General features: G+C 40.9%; 2 protein-coding genes across 3 annotated transcripts; both read left to right on the top strand.

The window, feature by feature from the left end:
• Nucleotides 1-8,853: 8,853 nt before the first annotated feature.
• Nucleotides 8,854-15,512, top strand: PCNA (proliferating cell nuclear antigen). Its single transcript, XM_040447621.1, has 6 exons — nucleotides 8,854-9,261; nucleotides 10,098-10,195; nucleotides 10,347-10,414; nucleotides 11,464-11,658; nucleotides 14,020-14,143; nucleotides 14,243-15,512. Exons 1-6 carry the CDS (start codon nucleotides 9,041-9,043, stop codon nucleotides 14,320-14,322), a joined length of 786 nt encoding a protein of 261 aa, XP_040303555.1. The 5' UTR covers nucleotides 8,854-9,040; the 3' UTR covers nucleotides 14,323-15,512.
• Nucleotides 15,513-16,039: 527 nt separating this feature from the next.
• TMEM230 (transmembrane protein 230) lies at nucleotides 16,040-26,652 on the top strand. 2 transcript variants are annotated; one of them, XM_040447622.1, is made up of 4 exons: nucleotides 16,040-16,173; nucleotides 18,526-18,646; nucleotides 19,974-20,096; nucleotides 25,560-26,652. In XM_040447622.1, exons 2-4 carry the CDS (start codon nucleotides 18,548-18,550, stop codon nucleotides 25,698-25,700), a joined length of 363 nt encoding a protein of 120 aa, XP_040303556.1. In that variant the 5' UTR covers nucleotides 16,040-16,173; nucleotides 18,526-18,547; the 3' UTR covers nucleotides 25,701-26,652. The 2 variants fall into 2 exon arrangements, with proteins under 2 accessions (XP_040303556.1, XP_040303557.1); XM_040447623.1 differs by lacking the exon at nucleotides 16,040-16,173 and adding an exon at nucleotides 19,020-19,098 and having other exon boundaries at nucleotides 18,530-18,646.
• The last annotated feature ends 756 nt before the right edge of the window (nucleotides 26,653-27,408 follow it).

The following is a 27,408-nucleotide window of genomic DNA, read 5'->3' as shown; positions in this document are numbered from 1 at the left end:
TGCAATTTCGTATTAGCAATTTTGACCTTAGTTTTGGATGAAGTAGTCAGAATTCTGAGAAAGGCTTGTTTCCTTGATTTGTCTAAGTATATTCCCAAGCTCCTGTTAACAGTGCTTGAGAGTGACAGTAAAATAGGCATGGAGGAATACTGAATCCGGGTGTGCTTTTTTTTTTTTTTTAATATTTATTTTTGAGAGACAGCGTGAGCAGGGTAGAGGCAGAGAGAGACACAGAATCCGAAGCAGGCTCCAGGCTCTGAGCTGTCAGCACAGGACCCAACTCGGGGCTCGAGCTCACCAACCACGAGATCATGACCTGAACTGAAGTTGGTCGCTTAACCCACTGAGCCACCCAGGCGCTCCTAGGTGTGCTTTGTTTTCTACCAACAATGTTGCACAAATACTTGGTGGGTTTTTTTTTGGGGGGGGGGGGGGGAGAAACAGATCACTCCTTTTAAGCCATACTTTATTTATAGAAAGCTTTGCTTGGGACGCCTGGGTGGCTCAGTCGGTTAAGCATCTGACTTCAGCTCAGGTCATGATTGTCCGACTTCAGCTCAGATCATGATCTCACGGTCGGTGGATTCGAACCCCGCGTCGGGCTCTGTGCTGACAGCTCAGAGCCTGGAGCCTGCTTCAGATTCTGTGTCTCTCTCTCTCTGCCCCTCCCCTGCTCATACTCTGTCTCTCTCTGTCTCAAAAAAAATAAATAAAAACATTAAAAAAAAAACTTTGCTTTTGTATTTTGTCTTTTATTATAAAAGTAAATAACATACTAATGGTAATTTTAAAGCTCTTTTAATCTGTTGAGGACTGTGTGACCACCATTTTGACCAATGTCAGTGGTTACTTCATCTAAAGACCAGACACGTATTGAGTAAATTAACCAAGGTTTATTATCTAAAGGATGTAGAAGGATGTCAACACAGAGAGCCAACAAGGTCATCCTCTGAGACAGAAGGTGTTTGTATCCAGATCATTACTGTTAGGGTACTTACATAATTGTGAAAGGTCACAGCTGAGAAGTAAGCATCACAGCAGTCCTTCAGGCTCAGCTGTTGCCTTTCAAACCCAGCCTAATATAAAGGAGGCTGGAGAGCTGTGCATACAAATCACAGTTTCAGAATGGACAGTATGATTACTAGGGTAGATAAGCCCCTACAATTTGGCCTGAACAAACCTCTCAGCCATTCCTCTCAGCCCTGCCAGGCTAACTGAGCTTAGACCAAGTACATTACTGAAATCAGTGCTGTAGAGAACAGGAAACAGGTACTCAGACCTCTGAAAGCCATACTAATAGGCCTTTAGGCAAGCTTTAGGGTCTAGCTCTCTCTCAACTGTAGAAAGAAATTTTTAAAAATCTCCCCTTATCTCCAGCCTGAAGAAAGATTTTGTTCCTTTACATTACCTTACACCTCCTCCTCTATTCCTGATTTTTCTTTTCTAATGCTCATAATAGCTCTTTCCCTAGGGTCATTTCTTCTGGGCTTGTAGCATATCTTGTTTACAGTGACTTTTTTTCATTGCATTCCTTCATTAGTTCCATTATTTTTAGATGTTACTTAGATTAGTTGAGGTAACTAACAAGAGGGTCTTAAACCCCCCGGAATATTCAGGCTGACTGTGAACTCAGTGTAAGTGGACAGCTATTGCTGTAATTATTATTCTACAATAAAAACACCTCCCCCCTTTCTGATATTTGAAAACTACATTGGTACAGCAAGATAATTCTTCAGTTACCTGAAGAATTTTCTTCTATTACATCGGAAGAATTAATAATTCTTTAAACAGTAACTTCTTTTAAAAATTATCAATAAACAAATACAGGCTTTATCTGCTTTTTATCTTGCCCTCCATATCGCCTTTCTAGATCTTAGCCTGACAAGTGTTTTCAGGGAAACCTTACTCAGTTTAATGAGGCAACATGCAAAATGGAATTACGAGTGCACTCTGCAGAATTGTCAAACTTCTTAAAGCTTCAAAAATGCAAATCCTGCCCTCCCACAAACTTAGTCAATCATTAGACAGTCCGTTTAAACTATAATGTCAGTTTCCTCTCGGCAAATTGTAGGTCTGATTTTTTTCAAGCCAATAGTAGACTATGGAGGTGCTTTAAGCTTTAAGCAAATATTCATCTATTGATCACACATGGTGAGAGACAGTACTACTCAGGCCTCATTACTTATTAGAATTACCTGGAGAGCTTCTAAAAGATACTAATGGAGGGCCCACCCTGGACCAACTAAATAAGAATCTCTGAGATGGAGCTTAGAGGAAATAGGCTTTTTTGTTGTTGTTAAGCTCCCAAGGTGTTTCTAATGGGCAGCTAGAATCGAGAATCACTCATACATGATACCACCTTGTAAAGAAATTTGCCAGAAATTATATAAAATAGTTTACAGCATTTTTCTCTCCCAACATTCATTAACATTTTCTGATCAACAATACATATCTGATGAAGAATGCAGAAAAATAAAATGGAAAATGCAGAAAAATATAATGGAAAACATTACAATCATTTATGGTATCACCAGCCACACATAATTATTGTTATTATTTACATTATTGCATTTTCATTCTATTTTCTGTGCATTTATACCTCGATATAACAATTTTAGAAAATTGGAATACTACTATTTATACCATTTCATAATCTGACTTTTCTCTTTATCATTATATGCCCTTTGAGAATGGTATTTCAAAGACCCTTTAGTATTCTTACAGATTTACCATAACAGCATTTTGTTACTTAACGGTATTTTGTTAGACCTCAAGGTTATTTCCACTTTCAGAGGAATTTTTTTTTTATAATTTGTTTTTAATGTTTGTTTATCTTTGAGCGAGAGTGAGCAGGGGACGGGCAGAGAGAGAGGGAGACAGAATTGGAAGCAGGCTCCCCATAGCGCAAAGCCAGATGTGGGGCTCAAACTCATCAATGTGATATCATGACCTGAGCCCACGTCTGATGTTCAACCTACTGAGCCACCCAGGCGCCCCTCAGAGGAATTTTTAATAATTCTACAAGAAATAAACATTATTAATCTTGGTAAGTACCCCCATTACTTCTTTAGGAAAAAATCCTGGAGTTTGAATTTGTGTGTCAAAGAATAAATAAAATTTGAAGGCTTTCTGTACACATTACCTAATTCCTACAAGAAAAAGTAAACCATTTATACTCCTATTTTCAATGCATGAAAGTGCCCACTTCCTTGATTTCTTCCTATCAACAAATATTAACACAATTTTCATTAATTGGTAGGTTATAATTCTGTCTCCCTTTAATTTACTTTTCTTTGTTTATTAATGTGGGTAACCATTTTTTCCATACACACTTACTAAGACTGAGCCTTGGACACTGGAAACTACCTACTTCGGCTTTTGTTTAGATTGATAAAGTCACCTTTTCTCTTGATTGAAAAGTGAAAAGTTTGAATTAGGTTCTCTGCGTGGAAACTTAAAATGTACTAACCAACCACAGTGCTCTCACGCATACTGAAGTTTTAAAACTTATGTTTTAAAAAAACATTTTAAAAAATTAAAAAAAAACATTAAAAACATTAAAAAAAAATTTTTTAAAAAGGGGGGCACATGGGGGGTTCAGTTGGTTAAGCATCTGACTTCGGCTCAGGTCATGATCTCACGATCCATGAGTTCGAGTCCCACATTGGGCTCTGTGCTGACAGCTCGGAGCCTGGCGCCTGCTTCAGATTTTGTGTCTCCCTCTCTCTCTCTGCCCCTCTCCCACTCATGCTCTGTCTCTCTGTGTCTCAAAAATAAATAAACATTAAAAAAATTGTTTTTAAATTTATGTAGCCATTTCTTATGTTTTATGAGGTTTTTCCTTTTATATTTAGAAACCCATAGCAGGATCTCATAAATAATCACCAGAAGACTTCTACACATCTTTTTGGGTTTACATTTATTTGAATTTTTTTTTTTTTTTTTTAGATTTTATTTTTAAGTAATCTCTACACCCAATGTGGGGCTCGGACTTTACAACCCTGAGGTCAGGAGTCACATGCTGTACCAACTCACCAGACAGGCACCTCCATTCATTTGAATTTTAATTCTTTAATCTATTTATTTTGGAATCTATTTTGGTGAAGAGTTATTAGGAAGAGTCTATAGCTTTATTATTTCCTAGACATTTAATGAGTTTGATAATCAATACATTGTTTCTCTTGCTGATTGGAATAGCATCTTTACCAGATGTTGAAGTGATCCTCTAAAAACAAATTAGATCTTGTCAGTGACCTTCTGATAATTTTCCCTTGCACTTGCAAAGTCTCCAAGCTCTCATTTCTGCTTCCCTTTGCAGCTTCATCTTGTACCACACTCCCCTTTTCTCAATGTGTTCTAGACATATCAATCTTTGAGTTCTATTATATGTCAATTATATTTCAATAAAACTGGGGGAAATTGCCCATAAAAAAAAAATCTTTGAATTCTAAAACAAACTACTATGTGAACATCTTCTAAGTATGCTGTCCTTTTTCAACGTACTATTCTTTCAGCCTAGAATGCTTTTTTTTTTTAATGTTTGTTTATTTTTTGAGAGAGAGAGAGAGAGAGAGAGGGAGACACAGAATCTGAAGCAAGCTCCAGGTTCTGAGCTGTCAGCACAGAGCCCAACGGGGGCCTCAAACCCACAAACCCCAAGATTATGACCTGAGCTGAAGTCGCTTAGCCACCCAGGCGTCCCAGCCAAATATACTCTTTCTTCCACTCTCCAAACAGCTAGATTTTGTGTAAAATTCTACTACCTTGGAGGGCCTTCTGTGACCACAGATCATAGTCATTCATAGGTCTTCATTTCAACTGATCACCTGCACTGTGGGTGCGACATGGATGGAATTTAATTGCCATTTAAAATGCCTTCAAATCCATTACACTTAGATCTGGCTTTAAACCAAAATGTTATTATGTAAGCAAAAGGCAAAGAAACAGAGTAGCCGAGTTCCTGGCGGGAACACATTCCCCATTTTGCAAAGAATTCCCCATTTTGCAAACAGAATAAGAAAGGAAAATACAAATGAATGAAACTATTACGTTTTTATATTAAAATATATGCAAAAGAATAGTTGATCATACATAAAGCAAGAAGGTGCCAGTATCAAAATTTACAAATGCGAAACCATCAAAAAAATGAAAAGGCAACCTACTGAATGGGAGAAAATACTTGCAAATCATGTAACAGATAAGGGACTATCTTACACAACTCAATAGCAAAAACAATCCAATTTAAAAATTGGGCAGAAAATCTGAATAGACATTTTCCTAAAGAAGACATACGGATGGCCAACAGGCATATGAAAAGATGCTCAACATCATTAACCATCAGGGAAATGCAAATCAAAACTACAATGAGATATCATCTCACACCTATTATCAAAAAGAGAAAAAATAACAAGTATTGGCAAGGATATGAATAAAAGGAACCCTTGCACATTGTTGGAGAGAATGTAAATTGGTGCAGCCACAATGGAAAACAGTATGGACGTTCCTCAAGATATTAAAAATAGAATTGCCAGGGGTACCTGGGTGGCTTAGTCGGTTAAGTGTCTGACTTTGGCACAGGACATGATCTCATGGCTCGTAGGTTCAAGCTCCATTGACAGCTCAGAGCCTGGAGCCTGCTTCAGATTCTGTCTCCCTCTCTTCCTGCCCCTCCCCTGCTCACACTATGTCTCTGTCTCTCTGTCTCTCTCTCAAAATACCCCTGCTCACACTATGTCTCTGTCTCTCTGTCTCTCTCTCAAAATATAAATATTAAAAAATAATAAAAAATATAAATAGAACTACCATATAATCTAGCAAGTCCACTTCTGGATATTAATCCAAAGAAAATGAAAATATTAATTTGAAAAGATGGAGACAACCTAAGTATTCATTGATGAATTTATATAGAAATTATGATACATATATATGTGTATTTACACAATGGAATATTATTCACCCATAGAAAAGAATGGAATCTTGCTGTTTGCAACAGTATAGTTGGATCTTGAGGGCTTTTATGCTAAGTGAATAAGTCAGACAGAGAAAGACAAATACCATATGATCTCTGCATGGAACCTAAAACAAAAACAAAACCAAGCTCACAAATAGAGAACAGATTGGTGGTTGCTAGAGGTCGGGGGTGGGGGTGGGAGAAATGGGTGAACTGTTTCCTTATTTGTTTTACTTTAAATAAATTGACTTAAACATTTTTATGGGGTGCCTGAGTGGCTCAGTTGGTTAAGCATCTGACTTTGGCTCAGGTCATGGTCTTGTGGTTCTTGAGTTTGAGCCCCACATCAAGCTCTCCGCTATCAGCACAGAGCCTGCCTGGAATCCTCTCTCTGCCCCTCTCCCACGCATGCTCACCTACGTGCGTGCTCTCTCAAAAATAAAGAAACATTAAAATATATATATATTGGGGCACCTGGGTGGCTCAGTCGGTTGAGCACCAAGTTTGGCTCAGGTCATGATCTCACAGCTGGTGAGTTCCAGCCCCACGTCCGGCTCTGTGCTGACAGCTCGGAGCCTGAGGCCTGCTTCAGATTCTGTGTCTTCCTCTCTCTGCCCCTAACCTACTTGCATTCTGTCTCTGTCTCTCTCAAAAATAAACATTAAAAAAAAAATTTTAAATATATATATATTAAAAACTTTAAGACATTTTTTTCTCTAATTTACAAACAGGTGGCAGAGACTTGGAAGAGATTCCAGAGACCAGAGAGTAGCACTCTTGAGAATGCTGCATCATCAACACCTGTGATAACAGAGTATGCTAGCATATGGAAAAACAGCAGTATTAGCAACTGTGAGAAACTAAATGTGGAGAAATACTAAGAATGTCTTAATTTATTTTGTTGTTTTTTTTTAATTTTTTTTTTCAATGTTTATTTATTTTTGGGACAGAGAGAGACAGAGCATGAACGGGGGAGGGGCAGAGAGAGAGGGAGACACAGAATCGGAAACAGGCTCCAGGCTCCGAGCCATCAGCCCAGAGCCCGACGCGGGGCTCAAACTCACGGACCGCGAGATCGTGACCTGGCTGAAGTCGGACGCTCAACCGACTGCGCCACCCAGGCGCCCCTATTTTGTATTTTTATGTATGCACGGAGTAATATACAACACAAATATTTTAAAGAAACTTAAAATTTCTTTCAACAATTGCAAAATAGAAATTCTAAATGATAAAGTATTATGTGACCATTTAACATTTTATATTTTTTTCTTGTGCTACACAAAATAATGGTGCATTATACTTGGAGGTATCTTACTTTCCATAAAATAGCTTCATCCAATAGAATTGCCAGAGGGAGAGAATAGTGCAGGGAAAGGCAATATGTGAAGCCCTAAGAGTTGAGAATATTCTAGATATGATGCAATACATAAATCTTCTGATTCAGGACACAAAACTCCCTGGACAGCATAAATAAAACTAAATCCACATCAAGATATGTAGTAGAAAAACATTCCACAGACCAAGATAGCAAACACAACTAAAGAGAAATGCTATAAGCAAAGCAAAAGAAACATGACAAAATGGGGGAGAATATATGAAATGGGGAAATGATTAATATATAAAGTGGTCCCTGTAATCAATAGGAAAAAGAACTTATTTTTTAAAATATTTATTTTTGAAAGAGAGAGAGAAAACAAGCAGGAGAGGGGAGGGAGAGAGAGGGAGAGGCAGAATCTGCAACAGCTCCAGGCCCAGGCTCTGAGCGCTCAGCACGCGAGCCCAGGTAGGGCTCAAACCCACAAACTCTGACATTAGGACCTGAGCTAAAGTCAGACGCTTAACCCACTGAGCCACCCAGGTGCCCCAGGAAAAAGAGTTTAATAGAAACAATGGTCAAGAAATATATATGAAAGATGTTCAATCTATAACAAATTTTTAATTTGGAAATTGGAATTTTCACAAAAATGAGCACAGATTTTAAAACAAGATTGCTAATATCCAGTTAGGAAAATATGGAGAAATGAGCATGCTCACAGTCTTGGTTGGAAGGTAAACTGCAGTCTTTCAGTGGTCAATTTAGTAACATTTATCAAAACTTTAATGTGTATGCTACTTCAAGGAGTCGATCTCATAAAAATCAGCTAAATGCTCAAAGGTGTTTGTAATTACAAGAAATTGGTAAATTAGGTTACATGCATAGGATATGATGCCATCTTTTTAAGAAATGCTGATATAAAGATGTTCGTGGCATAAAATTAAATATATCTTACCAAGTACATTGCAGAAGTTTCCTGTATGAATCCACTTTTGTTTTTTAAAAATGTGTATTTGTAGAGAAAAAAAAAGCTTATAAAAGTTGTATACAGTAAATGACACGAGCTTGGTGTGCGTGTGTACGGGGCGGGGGGAGCGAGATGATTTTGTAGTCTTAACTGTATACCTCTTTACTGACTTTTAGGAGCACATCACCTCGATAATAGCAAAAATAAAATGCACATATAAAACAACTGTAATTCCTCAGGCTGCAAGGCGCCCTTTACTCCTGGTAGGCTGGATTTGCGTCTCGCTTTCACTTTCGCGGCTAAATTTTTTCTACTCCTGAAGCGGGAGGTTGAGGAGGCAACATAAAACTAACTCAAAGCCCACCCCCCACCCCCGAATTGGGCCTGGCCTTCACAGAGGCCTACACTAGCCAAGCGTCCGGGTTTCCAGAACAGTGCAAAAAACGCAAGTGGTTCTAGAGAAGGTGGAGGAGCCGCGCTTCCGACCCCGCACCCAATCCTCCAATGGGTGTTCGGGGAGGGCGGGCTACCTGCAGACTTGGGGCACTATTGGCCCTGGAGTCTCTCCGCCCGGGCAGTGGGCGGAGCAGCGTGGTGACGTGTCCATACGGGCGCCGAGGCGGAGAGCGCGCGCTCGCAGACGCGGCTGTATTAAACGGTTGCTGGCGCAGCAGGCTGGGTGTTATCTTCCTGGGTCTCGGGCTTTCGCTTGTGCGTTTGCAGGCTCGCTCTTACCCTGTGACGCCCAAGCAGGCTACAACTTCCTCCTTATTTTCGCCTGTAGCCGCGTCGTTGCGACTCTGCCACCATGTTCGAGGCGCGCCTGGTCCAGGGCTCCATCCTGAAGAAGGTGCTGGAGGCACTTAAGGATCTCATCAACGAGGCCTGCTGGGACATAAGCTCGAGCGGCGTAAACCTGCAGAGCATGGACTCCTCCCATGTCTCCCTGGTGCAGCTCACCCTGCGTTCCGAGGGCTTCGACACATACCGCTGCGATCGCAACTTGGCCATGGGTGTGAACCTCACCAGGTGAGCCCTGGGGTTGCCGAGAGCCGGGCTCTGGTGCACCCCCATCTCCTGCTCTTGGCGGGAGCGCCTGCGTGAGTCGGACCTTCATTGGCCCACATGGACCATCTGCGCCATCTCATTGGCCTGCGACACCGAGGGGCGGGATCTAGCAGAGCGCGCGGTTCGGAAAGCCCGCGCTGGCAGCAGCGCGAACCGGCTCTTTCCGCGCCAAAGTCACAAAGCGGGTGGTGGCGGGAAAATGACGGCTTCTCTGCGGTGGCAGGAAGAGACTTGCACAGTTCTTTGGCCATTTGGTCCTGGCGGCCTTGGATGAGAAATCTGTGGCTTGATTGACTTAGAGCGTGCCCTAGTTCTGTCACTCTACCTAGGGACAATCGGTTGGTTCCGGTCTTTTATTCTTACAAAGTTTCAGTGAGCACCCTAAGTTTCTGGACTTAAAATTTCTCCAGGGCAGTGGCTTGCAACTTTTTGGTCGCTACCTGTCTAGTACATAACCATGTTTAAATCTTAAGGCTTATGAGAAATACCCGGACTACATGCACTGTGTTTTAATGGGTATCTTAGATTTTTAATGATCGTAACGACCCAATAATTTGCTTCACCTACCAAAAGGATTTGCAGTTCATAAAATACTGCACTTTTGTTTATATCCAGAATTGAAATTGCTACTGGTAGGGTGTGTGCTTGTTAAAAGTATAAATACTGCCAAATTGCACTCCAAAATGGCTGGACGGCCCAATGGGTATAAATGGCAACTCCTTGTTTTAATTGCGTCAGAAATTAACGATCTTGAGAAGGTGGTGTCAGTTTTAAATCCTGTGTCTTCTGTGCTCTAGCATGTCCAAAATACTAAAATGTGCTGGCAATGAAGACATCATTACACTAAGGGCGGAAGATAATGCAGACACCCTGGCACTTGTATTCGAAGCTCCAAGTAAGTCATTCTCTTCTACAAAGTTAGAGGAAATTTAAATGCAGTGTTAAGTATTTCTCAAAGTTGTGAGAAATTTAAGGTAATGTTTGTAAAACTTTACATCACTGCTATAAACTTACATGCTTTTCTTCAATCTGCTTTCTTTTGGTAGACCAAGAAAAGGTTTCAGACTATGAAATGAAGTTAATGGATTTAGATGTTGAACAACTTGGAATTCCAGTGAGTATGAAATTTTCTGAGTGTACTGTACACAAGTCATGATAGTTATATATGTTAATACAATTTAAAGCCCAGTTCCCAACAACTATATGTCTGCTGATACATGTTCCAAAGTGGGGTTTTTAGTACTTAGTCATTTGTAATTTCATTAAACTACAGTACTCTAAAATGGATCATTTCATTCCCGCTAAATGAATATTTGCATTAACCTCCGTGCTTTTTTTTTTTTTTAAGTTTATTTGAGAGAGAGAAAATGGGGGCGCAGGACAGAGAGAGAAGGAAAGAACCCCATGAGCCAAAGTGGGACACTTAACCAGCTGAGCCACCCAAGCACCTGTCCCCCTTTTTTTAAAGACTTTTTAAAAAATATTTTATTTATTTTTTGAGAGAGAAAGCAGGGGAGGGGCGGGGTTGGGTAGAGGAACCGAAGTGGGCTCTGTGCTGACTGGCTGACCGCAGTGAGCTTGATGTGGGGCTCAAGCTCAGGAAACACAAGATTTTGACCTGAGCTGAAGTCAGACGGTTACCAACTGGGTGATCCAGGTGCCCCTGCACCACCCCCCTATTTTAAAGAGTATACTTTAAAGGCTACACTAACAAATTCATTAAGGTTAGGTTTATCAAAATCAAAAGAGAGATGTTGGGATGTTTAAAATGCTTAATATTTTTTGTCTTGTTTTGGAAAGTAGTTGGGCCTGCTTACAACATCCATCATTGTTTATATGTCATGGGCTAATGCCTCTTGATTTAGCCTTGGAGGGTGATTAGGGGAGGCTCTTTTCCCTGGATAGCGCATTTATTATTACAGGTCTAAACTCTAATTTTAGTTTTCTTATGATTATTCTTACTATATACTTGTTTTATATCTGCATTTATTTTTTTGAGTGTTAGAGTGTGTTAAGAAATCACACAATGAGTGATATTTCAAAGTAATCAGGAAATCTTAAATTCTGAATTCTTGTCTACATGCTGAGTCTTCAGAAAGTGAGGATGCCAAATCTTTAATTTCCAGCAACTGACCTTTAAGTTGTTTTTTTTTTTTTTAATAGGAACAAGAGTATAGCTGTGTAGTAAAGATGCCTTCTGGTGAATTTGCACGTATATGCCGAGATCTCAGTCATATTGGCGATGCTGTTGTAATTTCCTGTGCAAAAGATGGAGTGAAGTTTTCTGCAAGTGGAGAACTAGGAAATGGAAATATTAAGTTGTCACAAACAAGTAATGTCGATAAAGAGGAGGAAGCTGTAAGTTTTTAAGTAAACAAAATACTTTAAAGAGAATTATAATTAGTCGGTTAATACTTATATTAATACCTGCTTAATATTAGTCGGTTTGGGCTGCTATAGCAAATACATTGACAATGGCTTATAAACAACTGAAATTGATTTCTCACAGTTCTGGAGGCTGGGAAACTGGCAGATTCAGTGTCTGGCGAGGACCTGCTTCTTGGTTCACGGAAGGGTCAGAGGAGCTGGCCTCTTTTATATAAGGGTACTAGCACAAAGCACCTCCCAAAGGCCCCACCTCCAAGTTCCAACACATTGGTGATTTGGTTTTAACATGAATGAGTGGGGGCGGGGGGGCACACAAACATTCAGTCTATAACAAGGTAATTGTAAATCAACAGAAGTATCTACTTGGAGGTAAAAATCTACCTTTTAGGAGCTCTTTATGTGATCTTTATATTAACTTTCTGCATGGAAGGCCCAATAGGGGGCCTAGAGAACTCCCCCCATTTAGCAATAACACTCTAATTACTAAATATCCTTAAATTAAGGTTTTCCTATAAATTGGGTGCTTTTTTAAGATCCTTAGAGTATTTATAAACTAATATTTTGTAATTTACTAAAAAAAACTTACTAGCCTTTGAACCAAAGCATCAGTTAACTCTGTAAATGAAAGGACCATCGAAGGTTCTAGAAATCTCCATAGGATTATTAGGATTAAATATGGTAACGTATTCAAAGTGGTTAACACAGTGTCTGACAATGTAAGTTTATAGTAAATATGAGATATTATTTTCTAGTCCCTTGCATGAGTAGTCAACCTTCAGTTTAAATGAAGGTAAAACTAAAGTTTAAATGAAGACTTAAAACTATTACTAACAAAAGTCCAGGGGCTAATTCTGAATTAATAACTCCCCTGCCAATCTGGATTTTTTTTGTTTTAATCTCAAACATTAGTTCTTCTATAAATATTTTTTATATCTGAAGCATAAACATTTTATGACATTCTTTGATATTAAGGAATTTTTCAGTGTTTCCTATTTCCTTGATTATTTCAGGGTTTGTGTGTGTGTGTGTGTTTATGTTTGTTTTGAGAGTGCAAGCATGCCAGAGAGTGTGTGTTGTGGGGGAAGGGCGGGGGGCGGGGAATCCCAAGCAGGATCCATCCATGTTCAGTACATCAGCTCTATCTCTTGAACTGTGAGATCAAGCTGAAATCAAGAGTCGACCACTTAACCAATTGAGCCATCCAGGTTCCCCTAGAAGTTTGTTTGAATCAAGATTTTAATAGGCTGTACACATTATAGTTTGGTTGATGGGCCCTCAAATTTATTTTAATCTGTTGGTTCTCCATTCAGTCTCTGCGCACCCCCCCATTACAATTTGTTGAAGCAAGTCCTTTGTCATTGAGTTTCCCCAAACTCTGGATTTTGCCCATTGTATCCCTTATGTCAATTAATATGCTCCTCTAACCTGTATTTCCTATAAACTGGTAGTTCCAGCTCTAGAGGCTTGATATTCAGTGTTTGGGAGTAAGAATACTTTATAGATGGTGGTGTGCCTCCCTCTAGTAGGCATATGAGGTGTCTAGATACATTGTTTTAGCAACCATAATAATTGTTTAGAATCCTTGTCATTAGGGTTGTAATGTATTAACACATTCCATTCTTCATTTATTAGAAATATTCCCATGAAGAGCAGCTTTCTCTTAACACATAATTGGATTACCTGAGGTACAGTTAATATGAGAAAGGCAGACTAAATACTTGATTCTTTTGCTTTATTTATCAGTCTTCAAAATTAGTTTCATACCACTCTCCAAAGTAACCAATAAAAGTTTTGGTTTTGGGGGCACCTGGGTGGCTCAGTCGGTTGAGCATCCGACTTTAGCTCAGGTCATGATCTCTTGGGTTGTGAGTTCAAGCCCCGAGTCGGGCTCTGTGCTGACAGCTTAGAGCCTGGAGCCTGCTTCTGATTCTGTCTCCCTCTCTCTCTGCCCCTCCCCTGCTCATTCTCACTCTCTCTCTCAAAAATAAATAAACATTAAAAAAAAAAAAAAAGATTTGGGGGTGCCTGGGTGGCTCAGTCGGTTGGGCATCGGACTTTGGCTCAGGTCATGATCTCACTGTCCGCGGGTTCGAGCCCTGCATCGGGCTCTGTGCTGACAGCTCAGAGCCTGGAGCCTGTTTCAGATTCTGTGTCTCCCTCTTTTTCTGACCCTTCCCTGTTCATGCTTTCTCTCTGTCTCAAAAATAAATAAACGTTTAAAAAAATTTTTTTTAAGTTTTGGTTTTGGTTTGTTTTTAAATGTATATTCTAAACATGCGTGCAATTTTTCTTGATGTTTTTCAATAGGATTAATCTTTTGTTTCCTCTTAGGTTACCATAGAGATGAATGAGCCTGTTCAGCTAACTTTTGCACTGAGATACCTGAACTTCTTTACAAAAGCCACTCCACTCTCTCCTACAGTAACACTCAGTATGTCGGCAGATGTACCCCTTGGTAAGATAAGTTTTTTTGTAGGTAAAACAAGGTACCTTGTTTTGTAGGTAGTATATGTAGTCCTTCCCAATAATTAACTATGTTCCTGTCTTCTTTCAGTTGTAGAGTATAAAATTGCAGATATGGGACATTTAAAGTACTATTTGGCTCCCAAGATCGAGGATGAAGAAGGATCTTAGGCATTCTTAAAATCCAAGAAAATAAAATTAAGCTCTTCGAGAACTGCTTCTGAGATGCCAGCATGTACTTAAGTCTCTTCTGTCACCAAATCTGTACCTCTCAGTACATATGTAGATATTTTATGTAAATAACCTATTTTTTCCTCCATTCTTTACAATTTGTTTAAAGAATAAAGTCCAAAGTCAAATCTGGTCTTGTTAACCTAGAAATATCTCTGCCTTAACCTAGAAATACCCATGATTTTCGTAACAAAAGGGTTTTGACTATAAATGCAGTTTTAATTTTTTCAATTTAAATAAACGTTATTTGAATTTCAAACATCACAAGACAGTGCCTTCATTCGGACCATGACTGTTGCAGGTATCCTAGGGAATTCACTTCAAGCTACTGTTTTCTAGAAATGTGTTTATTTTTTCAGTCCAGGGGAGCCTGATAAATAATACATTGATACAGCAATAAAAGTATTCCAAGTACAGTAGCTGACAAGATATTTGGGGGGAGAGGATTTATTTGTCAAAATTACTTTGGTATTCTTCTACCTTTAACTCAAGAAATGAACAGAAGTATAGACCAAATCCTATATATTTAGTTATTTTGCCAATTTTGTTAGCAAAACTAACACTTTAAGAAGCTTTATGAACCCAAAGCCGTGTGTGCTTTAGAAGACTAGCAGTGCTATAGGGCAGTGTTTCTTTAGCCTATGGAGCCTTTTGAAAGAATCTTGAAAGATTTAGTAGATATGAGTTAAGGCCCAAGGAGTGTTTGTGCAAAAATTTTTCTAGTATAAGTAGCCTTTTTGGGGACTTAATCCCAGCACTTGCGAAACAGACTGTTGAAATGTACCTACTAATGGTGCCACAAGGCCACAAACTGGCATTCTACATATTGAGAATTGTTTCACTAAAGTCCTTTTTCCCGGCGTATTTTGGGCTTGGCGGTTTAAATGACTGATTTCTTTGGTGTAATACCTGGAAGAACTCACAATCCAGTAGGTTACTGTTCATTACCTTCTGTGTGCCTGGGGGGTGAGGAAGAAGACGGAAAAGGGGCCTGATGGGAGTTGGGAGTGATGTAACTAACTTATCTAGAATGTGGTGAGGATTCCAAGCCTATGCACTTGTCAAACTCCTCCAATTGTACTTTATTGTATGTAAATTATACTTTAATAAATCTGACCTTTGAAAAGCTTCATGTGCTGCAAAATGTCCCTTGTCGGCGGGCTTCTTACCTGGGCAAGACCTGATAGGCGAGGAGAGGGAAATTGAAGCACAAGAATGTGGGGGCACTCGAGTAGCGTTGGGGTACTGACTAGCAAGACCGCTACGCGCCCTGAAGGAAGACTCGCAGCCCTGGGCAGTGGATAGGAGACCAAACAGTTCCGGTTATCCGGTGCCTCACCGGCTCGGCTTTCGTCTCCCGGGGGCGCCACCACCACCGCCCGAGGGATCACGGAAAGAAACACGTAGCCTTCTTACCCGGGTCTGACTGTGACCCAGGCGGCCGGTCACCCTAGGCACCCGCACAACCCTGTGGAGGTGGCCAGCAGCAAGCCCAGGCCGCCGCGACTGCCGCCAACCCACAGGGAGGTACTTGCCTCCGGAGAGTTCCTCCTGCAGCACACCCCCACTAGCGTAGAGCTAACGCGGGACGTTCCCGAGCTTGGGATGAGAAGGCGTCGCTTTAGGTGACGCCACTTCCGGCGCGCCACCTCTCGACGCGCCACTTCCGCCGCCGAGCTGGACGGGAGGGGCGGGTGGCCGTTGGGTGAGGCGTGCCATGAGGCCTCGGGCGCCTCCGCTGCCAACCGTGAGCGAGCTGTCGGCGCGCGGGCGGCCTGGCGCGACGGTCCGGTAAGGCGTGCGTGCGGCGGGACGGGAGCAGAGACTGCGCTCCCCGCCGAAACCTAGCTTCGCGCCCTGGGTGTGCAGCGTTCGCTCGCCGCTGCCACGGCCGGCCTCTTTCCAGAAACCGGTTTTGTGTGTTCACCGTCTAAATTCGCGTCGGCTTTTAGTTCTCCTCCCGCCTAGGTCTGGAGACGGGCAGGAAGGTAGCGTGTGTGGATGTGCGTAGTGCCAGGCACTGCGCAAAGGGCTTTGCTGGTGCTTTTCAAGTCTCGCAGCCTTCGGATGCTGACGGAGGTTGGGGGTCTTGGTGCAGCCCGTGAAAAAGAGCCTGTTGGGAACTTGGACTGGTACTTTGAAAGCCTCGGGTTACGTTTTTCCTTCCTCTTACCCTTTGCATCAGTGAGCATTCGTGTCCCTCTTCCTCGCTTCCTGCTCTCTTTTATGTTTCGATGCAGGTGTATGAATAGGTATTGGCAGAGTACGTAAACTTTTTTCAAGAAGACAGTACAAATCAGAGGTGATTAAATGCCCTCAACCCCCACCCCCAAACCCGTAGTTTGGACTTTAAATTTCATAGAATTAAGTTTAGGTTATCATGTAATCGGGATCGCAACACTTGAAACCTTGTGAGCTCATTTTAGAAAAGCATACCAATTAGCATACTTGATTCAGTACTTGATTTCTGCACTGGTGTGTAATTGTTAAAAAGTGACATTTGCAGTTAGCGCTACCAATTCCATCATAATGCTGGTTGTTTTAGGTTGACTGTGGACCTCTTAAAACAGATCATCAATATTTGGGATTAAGTATATAGAAAGCACTTAGAATAGTACTTGGCACCTAACCAACACTGGGTAATTATTAATTGATATTATTATAATGATGATGGTTATTTGCAAAGTGTCATACCAGAGGAATGCAAAGTCTTTATGGTTTCTGGGGGTTTTTTGTTGTTGTTGCCCTTGTTGTGAAATACTTCGCTTTCTCTTTTTACAGATACATTTCCCCTTTAGAAATAGCTTCACAGTCAAAATAGATTTACTTGTTTTATTCATATAAATTTGATTTTATGGAGGAAAAGTGCACAAATTACAGACGTTTTCCAATTAAAGTGTCATTGTTTTTAATCCTATCCGCTATCTCTTAAACTAGTGACAAAATAGTCATTTCATTACTGAAGTTGGTTTTGAATATTTTGGAAAAAACAAGTTTTTGTTTGTTTAAGGGAGCTAGAGAAGTAATTTGGAAAATGAAATCACTACTTTTAGTGTTGGGGTGGGGGAGAAAGACAGGCAAATCAGAAGGCACTGGTACAGTGCTGATAACCAGAACCCATAGTGCTGATAGCCACATTTACAAGAAGCTCTACAGATCTTTGCATTAAAAGAATAATATCCGGGCTCCTGGGTGGCCCATTGGGTTAAACGTGGACTTCAGCTCCGGTCATGATCTCATGGTTTGTAAGTTCAGCCCCAAAGTCAGCTCTGTGCGGACAATGCGGAGCCTGCTTGGGAGTCTCTCTCTCTCTCCCTCTCTCTCTCTGCCCCTCCCTCACTTGTACATGCACTGTCTCCCCCTTCTCAAAATAAATAAACTTAAAAAAAAAAAAAAAGAATGATACCCATCAGGGGGAATCAGCAAAATGCTAATGTGAGTGTATTCCATATTCCACATTCCACCCTCTCTCCCTTCCTGGCAAATAGGAGTATCCCTAGAATATATGCTCCTCTTGCTTTTTCCTGAAGCAGGGACAGGGCCAGGCGGTACAATAGCAGAATGACTGAAAATGTGGACTTTGGTGTCAGATTTGGATTTAAGTCACCACTCTTCCACCTACTCTCTGTGAATTTGGAAAAATTAGGAGTCGGGGACATTGGTGACAAGGTAAACATGAGGTCTGCTTCTTGGTAAATGTCTTGGCTCTCATTCCACCAGGACAAACCAAAGTAGATGCATAATGAGAATGTTTTCACTTTGTCAAAGGAATATCAGATTTTTTTTTTTAATTTTTTTTTCAACGTTTATTTATTTTTGGGACAGAGAGAGACAGAGCATGAACGGGGGAGGGACGGAGAGAGAGGGAGACACAGAATCGGAAACAGGCTCCAGGCTCTGAGCCATCAGCCCAGAGCCTGACGCGGGGCTCAAACTCACGGACCGCGAGATCGTGACCTGGCTGAAGTCGGACGCTTAACCGACTGCGCCACCCAGGCGCCCCAGGAATATCAGATTTTAAGTGCAGTGGAGCAGAAATTGCCAGTTGCTTTGTTTGACATCACAGCCCCAAACGCCAGTATATCCAGTATACGTAACACAGTGTTGTCATTTGCAGACAATAACAGTTTTCTTTGTTTTCAGACTGTAGCTGTGTCAGTGTGTTATGATGCCGTCTCGTACCAACCTGGCTACTGGAATCCCCAGTAGTAAAGTGAAATACTCAAGGCTCTCCAGCACAGACGATGGCTACATTGACCTTCAGGTAAATGCAGAAGGGAGCTGATCAGACCAGCTGGCTCTGTTTCTGTTGAGTTAGCAGGAAGGCCTTGCAGGTGGAGGTTTTGCTAAGCCCCTGGGGATTAGAAGGAGCAGCAAGAAAGAAACTAAGCCCTGAGATCCTTTCAGCCATAGTTTGCAGAAGGAAGGACCTTGGTAGAGCAGTTTCAAACCAATATAAATATTGTTCATTTCTAAGAATTTTTAGTTGTGACACATGACACCAGAGCCCAGTAGTTGCAAATTTTTATCTAGTGTATCTGGAAAATACTCAGATTATGTTTTGTTAAGTAGAATTTTTCTAAGGACTGTGTCATTCGTTCATTTACACTTTAGTCAAAGCCAGTTCATCTTTTAAGGGAGAAACTCACTGCTAAAGCCAGCAGATTGTGGGAATCTTCCTTCTTTCCTGATGTCATGAGATCCAATTTATTAAAGGTATTTTTTGTGGCAAACAGTAAGTAAAACAGAATATTTATTAAGTTTGTATCCTACCCTGATCGTTGTTTATAAAATAGTTAATGGTGTAACATCTTCTTTTGTCCACTTCCCCTCAGAATACCTTAGGTGGGACCAGGGCCAAGGAGGAAGTAGCAGGAACCCATCCCTTTAAATATAAAAAAATCAATTATTCTTGGCATTCTTTGGACCCACACTTGAAGGAGAGAGATTTTGTTTTGTTTTGTTTTGTTTTAAAGTATACATCTGGGAAGCTTCCAGCCAGTTAGGTCAGATGAGGCACGCCTTAGAAAGCTTGTCCCTGATCTTAACTTTGAATCATACTTATTAAATACAAGTCAGGTTACTTCATGGGGCAGGCAAGTAATGCTTGAGAAAAAGCTATTTTTAAAACCTTTTGACTATATGCTGACTTAACTTTGAATGCCAGACATTATTTTTTTTTTTTTACTTCTCCAGAGCATGATGTTCACTCTTAAATCCCTGTAGATTAGTACAGCCTTCCATGTGCCAGGCATCTGATAAACCTATGTCTAATCAGTGAATGACCATGAAGTGTCTTTTGTTTTTGTAAGAAAATATTTTCTTATGGTACAGTGAATGGTATGTGGAATGAGATTAGAAGTAGAAAGAGTAACGTTTTGCCGGGATTCCTTTGAGTGACTGTTAGAGCAATAAGTAGAGCTTCACCTCCTGCTTGTCCCTTTCCTTTCTGTCCCAGAGCTGTACTGAGTAGTAGGACTTCCTTCAAGGCACACAAAGCATCCAGATTGGTTCTTATTATCTTCCCTGTTTTAAAGTGTCTGAGTCCTGGTGTTTTCATAATGCTCTGCCTTTTTTTGTTTCTCTTCCAGTTTAAGAAGAGCCCTCCTAAGATCCCATATAAGGCCATTGCACTTGCTACGGTGCTGTTTTTGATTGGCGCTTTTCTCATTATCATAGGCTCCCTCCTGTTGGCAGGCTATATCAGCAAAGGGGTAAGCAGAAGCATTTGTGGGAATGTGCCGTAAAATCTTTAAAGTGTGAGTCTGGGTTCTGTTTTATATTCATATCTAGTACAGCAGATTCCAGCAGTAAGAAGAAAACTATTTTCTTCTAGATTTTGTTCTCTGACCACAAAACACGTGTATCTTTGTTTTGAGCAACAACAAGCTTGTCCCACGGTTTCTATGAGGTGGGTGGGAGCAGGTAGGCAAATTTTCCCTCTGAGATGTTGGGCAGTTTTCCGACTGTCATAATTTGGGACAGCAAAGCCAAGCCTGGCATTGAGGACTCCTGATGGATAAAGGCTGTAACTGGAGTAGAATGTGTTATTATAATTTTGCAGTGCCAGGGTTTGGGGAGAAGCAGTGAGGCTTGTATAGGTCTGGGGTCACTGACCAAGCCAGGACTTGCAACTCATGAGTCTTATCCTTCTTACACTGGGTTTGGTTGGAGCTCCTGTTACGATTCAGTATTTTATCTCCAAAACCTAAAGTGATATTTGGTGTTTCTTTCTCTCAGGCTACATACAAACACTAATACAGAGTGTCCAGGTTGTTCTGAAGTAATAGTGATCATAAGTTATGTCTACTTTTTTTTTTAAGAATTTATTTATTTACTTTGAGAGAGTGTGTGTGTGAGTAGGGGAGGGGCAGAGAGCGAGGGAGAGAGAGAATTCCAAGCAGGCTCCGCACTATCAATACTGAGCCTGTATTGACAGAGCCCGATGCAGGGCTTGAACTCACAAACTCCTGATCTGAGCTGAAACCAAGAGCCAGGTGCTCCAGGTTGTCGGTTCTTCATTTTTTTTTTTTTTTAAACGTTTATTTATTTTTGAGACAGAGAGAGACAGAGCATGAATTGGGGAGGGGCAGAGAGAGAGGGAGACACAGAATTGGAAGCAGGCTCCAGGCTCTGAGCCATCAGCCCAGAGCCTGATGTGGGGCTTGAACTCACAGATCGCGAGATCGTGACCTGAGCTGAAGTCGGACGCTTAACCGACTGAGCCACCCAGGTGCCCCTATGTCTGTTCTTCAACACGCACCAGGCCAGGGGATGATGGTCCTATTACTCTGCAGAGGGAACACAGTCAAGAGCTGAAACTGTGGGCGTTAGAGAAATGAGGAATAGCATGTTGCAATAAAGTGGCTGCATGTGGCTTTTTTTTTTTTTTTTTTTTTTTTTTTTTTTGGAGACAGAGCAGGGGGGAGGGGCAGGAGACAGAATCATAAGCAGGCTCCACACTCATACTCAGCACAGAGCCCGATTCAGGGCTTGATCCCATGATCCTGGGATCATGACCTGAGCCCCTGCATGTGGCTTTTAAAAAATGTATCTGGAGTGCCTGGGTGGCTCAGTTGGTTAAGCAGCTGACTCTTGATTTCACCTCAGGTCATGGTCTCATGATTTGTGAGATCAAGCCCCAGTCAGGCTCTACAATGAGCATGGAGCCTGCTTAAGATTCATTCCCTCTCTCTCTCTCTCTCTCTCTCTGTCCTTCTCTGTCTCTCCCTTTCTCCCTCCTCTCCCTCTCTCCCTCCTTCTCTCTCTCCCTCTCCCCCCGCCTCTGCCCTTCTCCCTTCCTTGTGTGCTCTCTCTCTCTCTAAAATTAAAGAAAAATAAATGTATCTGATCTGCTTTTGGTTCTTAATCTATTTAAAATTATTAAATGGCCGCCAGATGCTTACTTGCTGCAATCTGCGTTTGAACACTTCACTTCAAGACTGTGCCTTCAGTTAACTTTCATTGCAACATGCAGTATCAGTTTAATTATAAAATTTGAGATTGGAGGTGAGATCCACATGCAGCAAATATCATTTTACCTTGGATAATTTGTTTGCCTTGTGTGGTTTTTCAAAAGATTGCTTTATAAGTAAGGGTAAAAATGGGTTTGGTTTCTTTTTCAAGTTTATTCATTTATTTCGAGAGAGGGAGAGCAAGAGAGAAAGTGGGGAAGGAGCGGATAGAGAGGAAAAGAGAGAGGATCCCAAGCAGGCTCCACGCTGTCTGCACAGAGCCCAACCTGGGGCTCGATCTCGTGAATCATGAGATCATGACCTAAGCTGAAATCAAGAGTTGAAGTCTTAACTGACTGAGCCAACCAGGCACCCCACATTTTGCTGGTATTCCTGAGTGTGCATTTTCAGTATACATCTGTAACAGTTTTTACATAAATCCAAGGCCACTATCTTATTATCTTTGACCTTGTTCTTCTTCATATTTTTGTTAGCTTTTGGGGTTTGTGTAGATTCGTGTTTAGTTTTGTTTGAGGAAGACTATTTTGTAAGGAGGTGCTGTGTATTTACTATGGCAGATTGGTTCTGAAACTTCAGTGTTAATCAGAATCAACTGGCAGACTTGTTAACACATGGATTCCTTGGTTCCACTCCCAGAGATTCCAGTTCTGTAGGTAGGTTGTCAGAATCTGCATTTCTAACAAGTTCCCAGTATTGCTGGTATTGCGTCGACCTCATTTTGAGAACCATTGCGTTGCATTAGGAAGCACATAATGGTTATCCTGATTTTTAGTTGCTATTAAGATAAATTGTTGTGTTTGAATGTCTTCAGCCTAATTCATTTATTATAAACTTCTCCATCACCCTTTATACTAATGAATCCAGTTCGGTCATTTTCTGCATTTATCAGCTGAAATTCTGCTATAAAGAACTTTTCAAATCTATCTGATTACCCCAGAATATAATATGTGTAGTGAAGGTAGGAAGAATGTTTATTCCTCTTTCACAACTTTTATAAAAACATACCTTGCAAGCTCAACAGGTGATCGAATGGTTAGAATCATTATAAACTCATGTTTTTTACATATTTGTCTCAGTCCTAGTCCCTATTCTTTTTAATATCTAAACTGTCCCGTATTTGGCCAGTAGGACCTCTGTGTGTTACTCTTGTGTCTTTTAAACCTGACCCACGTAGTCTTTGATAGCTTTTTTGCTTTCTGGCACAGCAGGTTATCCTAGGCCCATCTGTACATTGCCTGTCCCCCAACTAATAAACAACCAGTTCTCTGAGGAGCCCTGGTTTCTTTATAGGAGGTAGATTTAGAGAGGTCACAAATTGGTCATTAATGGTACTCATGCTTTGGTTTTCATAGTTTCTGAGCCTTTTCAGTGACAGAATTAGGAAATAGATTTTTTAAAAAAATTTTTCAATGTTTGTTTATTTATTTTTATTTATTATTATTATTTTTTTAACATTCATTTATTTTTGAGACAGAGAGAGCATGAACAGGGGAGGGTCAGAGAAAGAGGGAGACACAGAATCTGAAACAGGCTCCAGGCTCTGAGCTGTAAGCACAGAGCCCAATGTGGGGCTTGAACCCACGAACCATGAGATCATGACCTGAGCCGAATTCGGACGCTTAACCGACTGAGCCACCCAGTCGCCCCAATGTTTATTTTTGAGAGAGAGGCAGAATGCGAATGGGGCAGGGGCAGAGAGAGAGGGAGACACAGAATCTGAGGCAGGCTCCATACTCTGAGCTATCAGCACTGAGCCCAGTGTGGCTCAAACTCTCGAACTCAGGTCATGACCTGAGCTGAAATCAGATGCTTAATCGACTGAGCCACCCAGGCACCGTGATACCTTTTTTTTTCATGTTTATTTGTATTTGAGAGAGAGAGAGAGCGAGCCTGAGTACACATGGGAGAGGGGCAGAAGAGAGGGAGACTGAGGATCCCAAGCAGGCTCCACGCTGACAGCAGAGCCTGGCATAGGGCTTGAACTCAGGAACTGCGAGACTGACTGAGCCACCCAGGCGCCCCAGGAAATAGATACTTTTTAGATGACAATTTCAAGTAAAAAATTTAAGATTAGAGTTGAACTCAATTTCTTTGATTTTTATATGTATGCCTGTCCTGATGATCGCAATATCTTGCCTTCCTTACCTTAGTGTATGTTACACATATAATAGCTTTAAAATAAGTGTGAATGTTAATGCTAAGTAAAAAAAGGCTGAATGCGCTCTAAGTTTTCTTTGTAATTCTTTTAATCCTTAGGATATGTCCTTTTAGGGATGTACAGTCAATATCCTGCAAAAGATAAAAGAAGCAGGAAAAACAAGAAAACAAAAGTAGCACCAAGTATGTCAATTGTGAGAGTTGTAGACTTTATTGTTGTTGATGTTCACATAGTCCCATCTTTGGCCTGAGAGAGCCCCTTCAAGTTCTCTTTTCTTGTTTTGTTTTGTTTTGTTTTTTTCCTTCCTGGGTTTTAAGCTTGTTGAGTCATTGTGTGCAGCTGAGGCTGCTTGCCTTACATGTATTATTACCTCCTCTCGTTTTTCTGTAACCATAGGAGGTAAATACTCCTGTTGCTGTTTTTGAATGAAGCAACCGAAATTATACTGAGTAGCTAACCTACCAGTGTACATTGTGTAAGTAGCCCTGTTTAAATGAGATTTTTAGATTGGGTTTAAATCTTTAGATGAGGGAAAGCCTACAAATAATGGGAAAAATCACAAAAGAAAAAGAGGATAGGTTTAACTGTATAAACGTTTAAAACTATACATAAAGACAAGACACAGAGCAGTTTTACAAAGGTGGATTCATTCAATACACTTATATGTTGGGTGCAGCTGGGAATACAGGGATGAACAAAGTCCTTGCCTTCAGGGAACTCCCCAAATATTTGAAGCCCTGCTGATAAAGAGACTAAACGTCATTCCTTCCTCTTTGACCTGGGAATTGTGCTCATGGGAATATACACTAAAGAAATACTCTGAAAAATGCAGATGAAGTTTATTGTGGTATTCTGTACAGTCGGCCGTGTGTGTGTGTGTGTGTGTGTGTGTGTGTGTGTGTGTGTGAGGGGGGGGTGGTTGAGTAAAATTGCGGTGTATCCATTACAGTGGAATGATAGACACCATTAGTTGACATGTAATGTATCAGCTTTAGGTGTACAACATGATTCAACATATGTATAGATTGGGAGATAATCATCACCACACATAGTTACAGGTTTTTTTTGTGATAAGAACTTTTAAGATCTGTGTTAGCAACTTTCTAACATAAAACACAGTATTGTTAATTGTGGTCACATGCTGTACATTGCATCTCCAGAACTTACTTATTTTGTAACTGGAAGTTTGTACCTTCTGACTGTTTTCACCGTTTTGCATATCTCCCGATGAAGAGCTTTTCATAATATTTTGGCAATTGCTTGTTAAAATAGGGCACAGGGTATGGTGTGTTTACAACTAAAAACTAGAATGGAGAAACTAGAAATAAGTTCTTTCTTTATAATATTTAGTGCTTTGCAGTTTTTCTACATTTTATAATAAGGAGGAAAAGAGATGTAAACCTGTTCCCTTTGGTATATTTGGGTATTCTACCCAAAGGAAATATCCTGAAGAGTAAAATACTGATATGTGGATTGAACCCATGGCTTTATTTAAAATTTACGATTTGTGTGGTGCTAATGTGTTTGCCTCCTTCTGCCACCAGGGGGCAGACCGGGCCGTTCCCGTCCTGATCATTGGCATCCTGGTGTTCCTGCCAGGATTTTACCACCTGCGCATCGCCTACTATGCATCCAAAGGCTACCGGGGTTACTCCTACGATGACATTCCAGATTTTGATGACTAGCACCTGCCCTCAACCCTGAGGAGAAGAGTCACAGATGGGACTGAGACCAGCTTTAAGATACTGAGCAGAAACTGTGGTTAAGGGCTAAAGAATTCTGCAAGTTGCAGACGTTCAACAAAAGAATGGCTGGATTTTATGGGTCCATCCTCAGGATGTCAACTGAGCTTACAGTTACCAATTAACTAATCAGGGCATGCTCTGTTTTTCGTCTCCTGGCCCTAGCAAAAGCTGACAAGTTTTTCCACACGAATATGTATCTTGGAAGGGTGGCAGTGTTCGTGGTGTGGGAAAGCAGGAGGTTATTCTGTAGTGGGAAGAGTTACTGCTACCATCCTTTTTAGCTTTCAGCATTTCTTTTACATAGTCTTCGTTGTCGGTTTGTTCTGGTGGCAAATGGAAGAATTCAGTGTCTCAGACTTCCTGTTACTAGCAATTTATTTTGAAAACATTGAAGTATCTTATCCCTACACTCATCTCTAACTTTGTGTTCTAGTGGAAGATCTTGGCAAAATCAAGTGTCAGCGTGGGTGCAGTTTTACTTGGTTTCTTATTAGCAGCAGCCAGGACTTTTTAAAATCTCAGATCAAGTTTCCAAAAGGTAGACACTTGCTCTGTTCATCCATCCTTAGCTCTGATTTGGCCTACCAGTAAGCTGGCCAGCATATCATTTGGGTCATTCCGTTCTTTGTAGATCAAGGTGTTCTGTATACCATGCCTTTAAGGACTGAACTTTTGGCTGTTTCCTAAGGAAGAGGTACAGATAAGTGGTTATCATTTAGAGATTAAAAGCCCGTTGTTAGCAGGTTATATTATGATGTCATTCTGCTGAAGATCCCAAGACTCGACCTGGATCCCTAGAGGACTATAGACTGCCTTAGTTTGATTCTGTTTCCTAGCTTGCAAAAAAAGTGACATAATCAAAAGAAATTAAAATGCCAATATCTAAATCCTAGACTTAAAACATGTTACTTTTAAGTGTATTTCAGAAAACATTAAAAAAAAAATTGTTTTTAATGTTTATTTCCTGAGAGAGAGACAGTGCAACCAGGGGAGGGGCAGAGAGAAAGGGAGACCCAGAATCCAAAGCAGGCTCCAGGCTCTGAGCTGTCAGCACAGAGCCTGACGCAGGGCTCAGACCCACCAGCCTTGAGATCATGACCTGAGCTGAAGTCTGACACCCAATTGACTGAGCCCCCCAGGCACCCCTTACTTCAGAAAACAGGTTAATGATTGTATGTCCCCCTTTTTTCTTTCTTTCTTTCTTTCGTTCTTTCTTTTTCTTTCTTTTCTTTCTTTCTTTCTTTCTTTCTTTCTTTCTTTCTTTCTTTCTTTCTTTCTTTCTTTCTTTCTTTCTTTTTTGGTTTCACGTGTAAAATTTAGTGATTCATCACTTATATATAACAACCAGCGCTCATCCCAGCAAGTACCCTCCTTAATGGCCATCTCCCATTTAGCCCATCCCCCCAACTACCTCCCCTCCAGCAACCCTCAGTTTGTTCTCTGTATTTAAGAGTCTCTTACGGTTTGCCTCCCTGTCTGTTTTTATCTTATTTTCCCCTTCCCTTCCCCCATGTTCATCTGTTTTTTTTCTTAAATCCTACATGAGTGAAATCATCTGATATTTGCCTTTCTCTGACTGACTGATTTTGCTTAGCATAATACCCTTTAGTTCAGTGATTATATATTTTTGATCCCAGTACCCAGGGCC

Source organism: Herpailurus yagouaroundi, unplaced genomic scaffold (genome assembly GCF_014898765.1).
Source record: "Herpailurus yagouaroundi ecotype Mexico unplaced genomic scaffold, PumYag 196, whole genome shotgun sequence".
Lineage (NCBI taxonomy): Eukaryota > Metazoa > Chordata > Mammalia > Carnivora > Felidae > Herpailurus > Herpailurus yagouaroundi.
The sequence above is the reverse complement of the archived record's forward strand: the minus strand, read 5'-3'. Positions and strand labels throughout refer to the sequence as shown.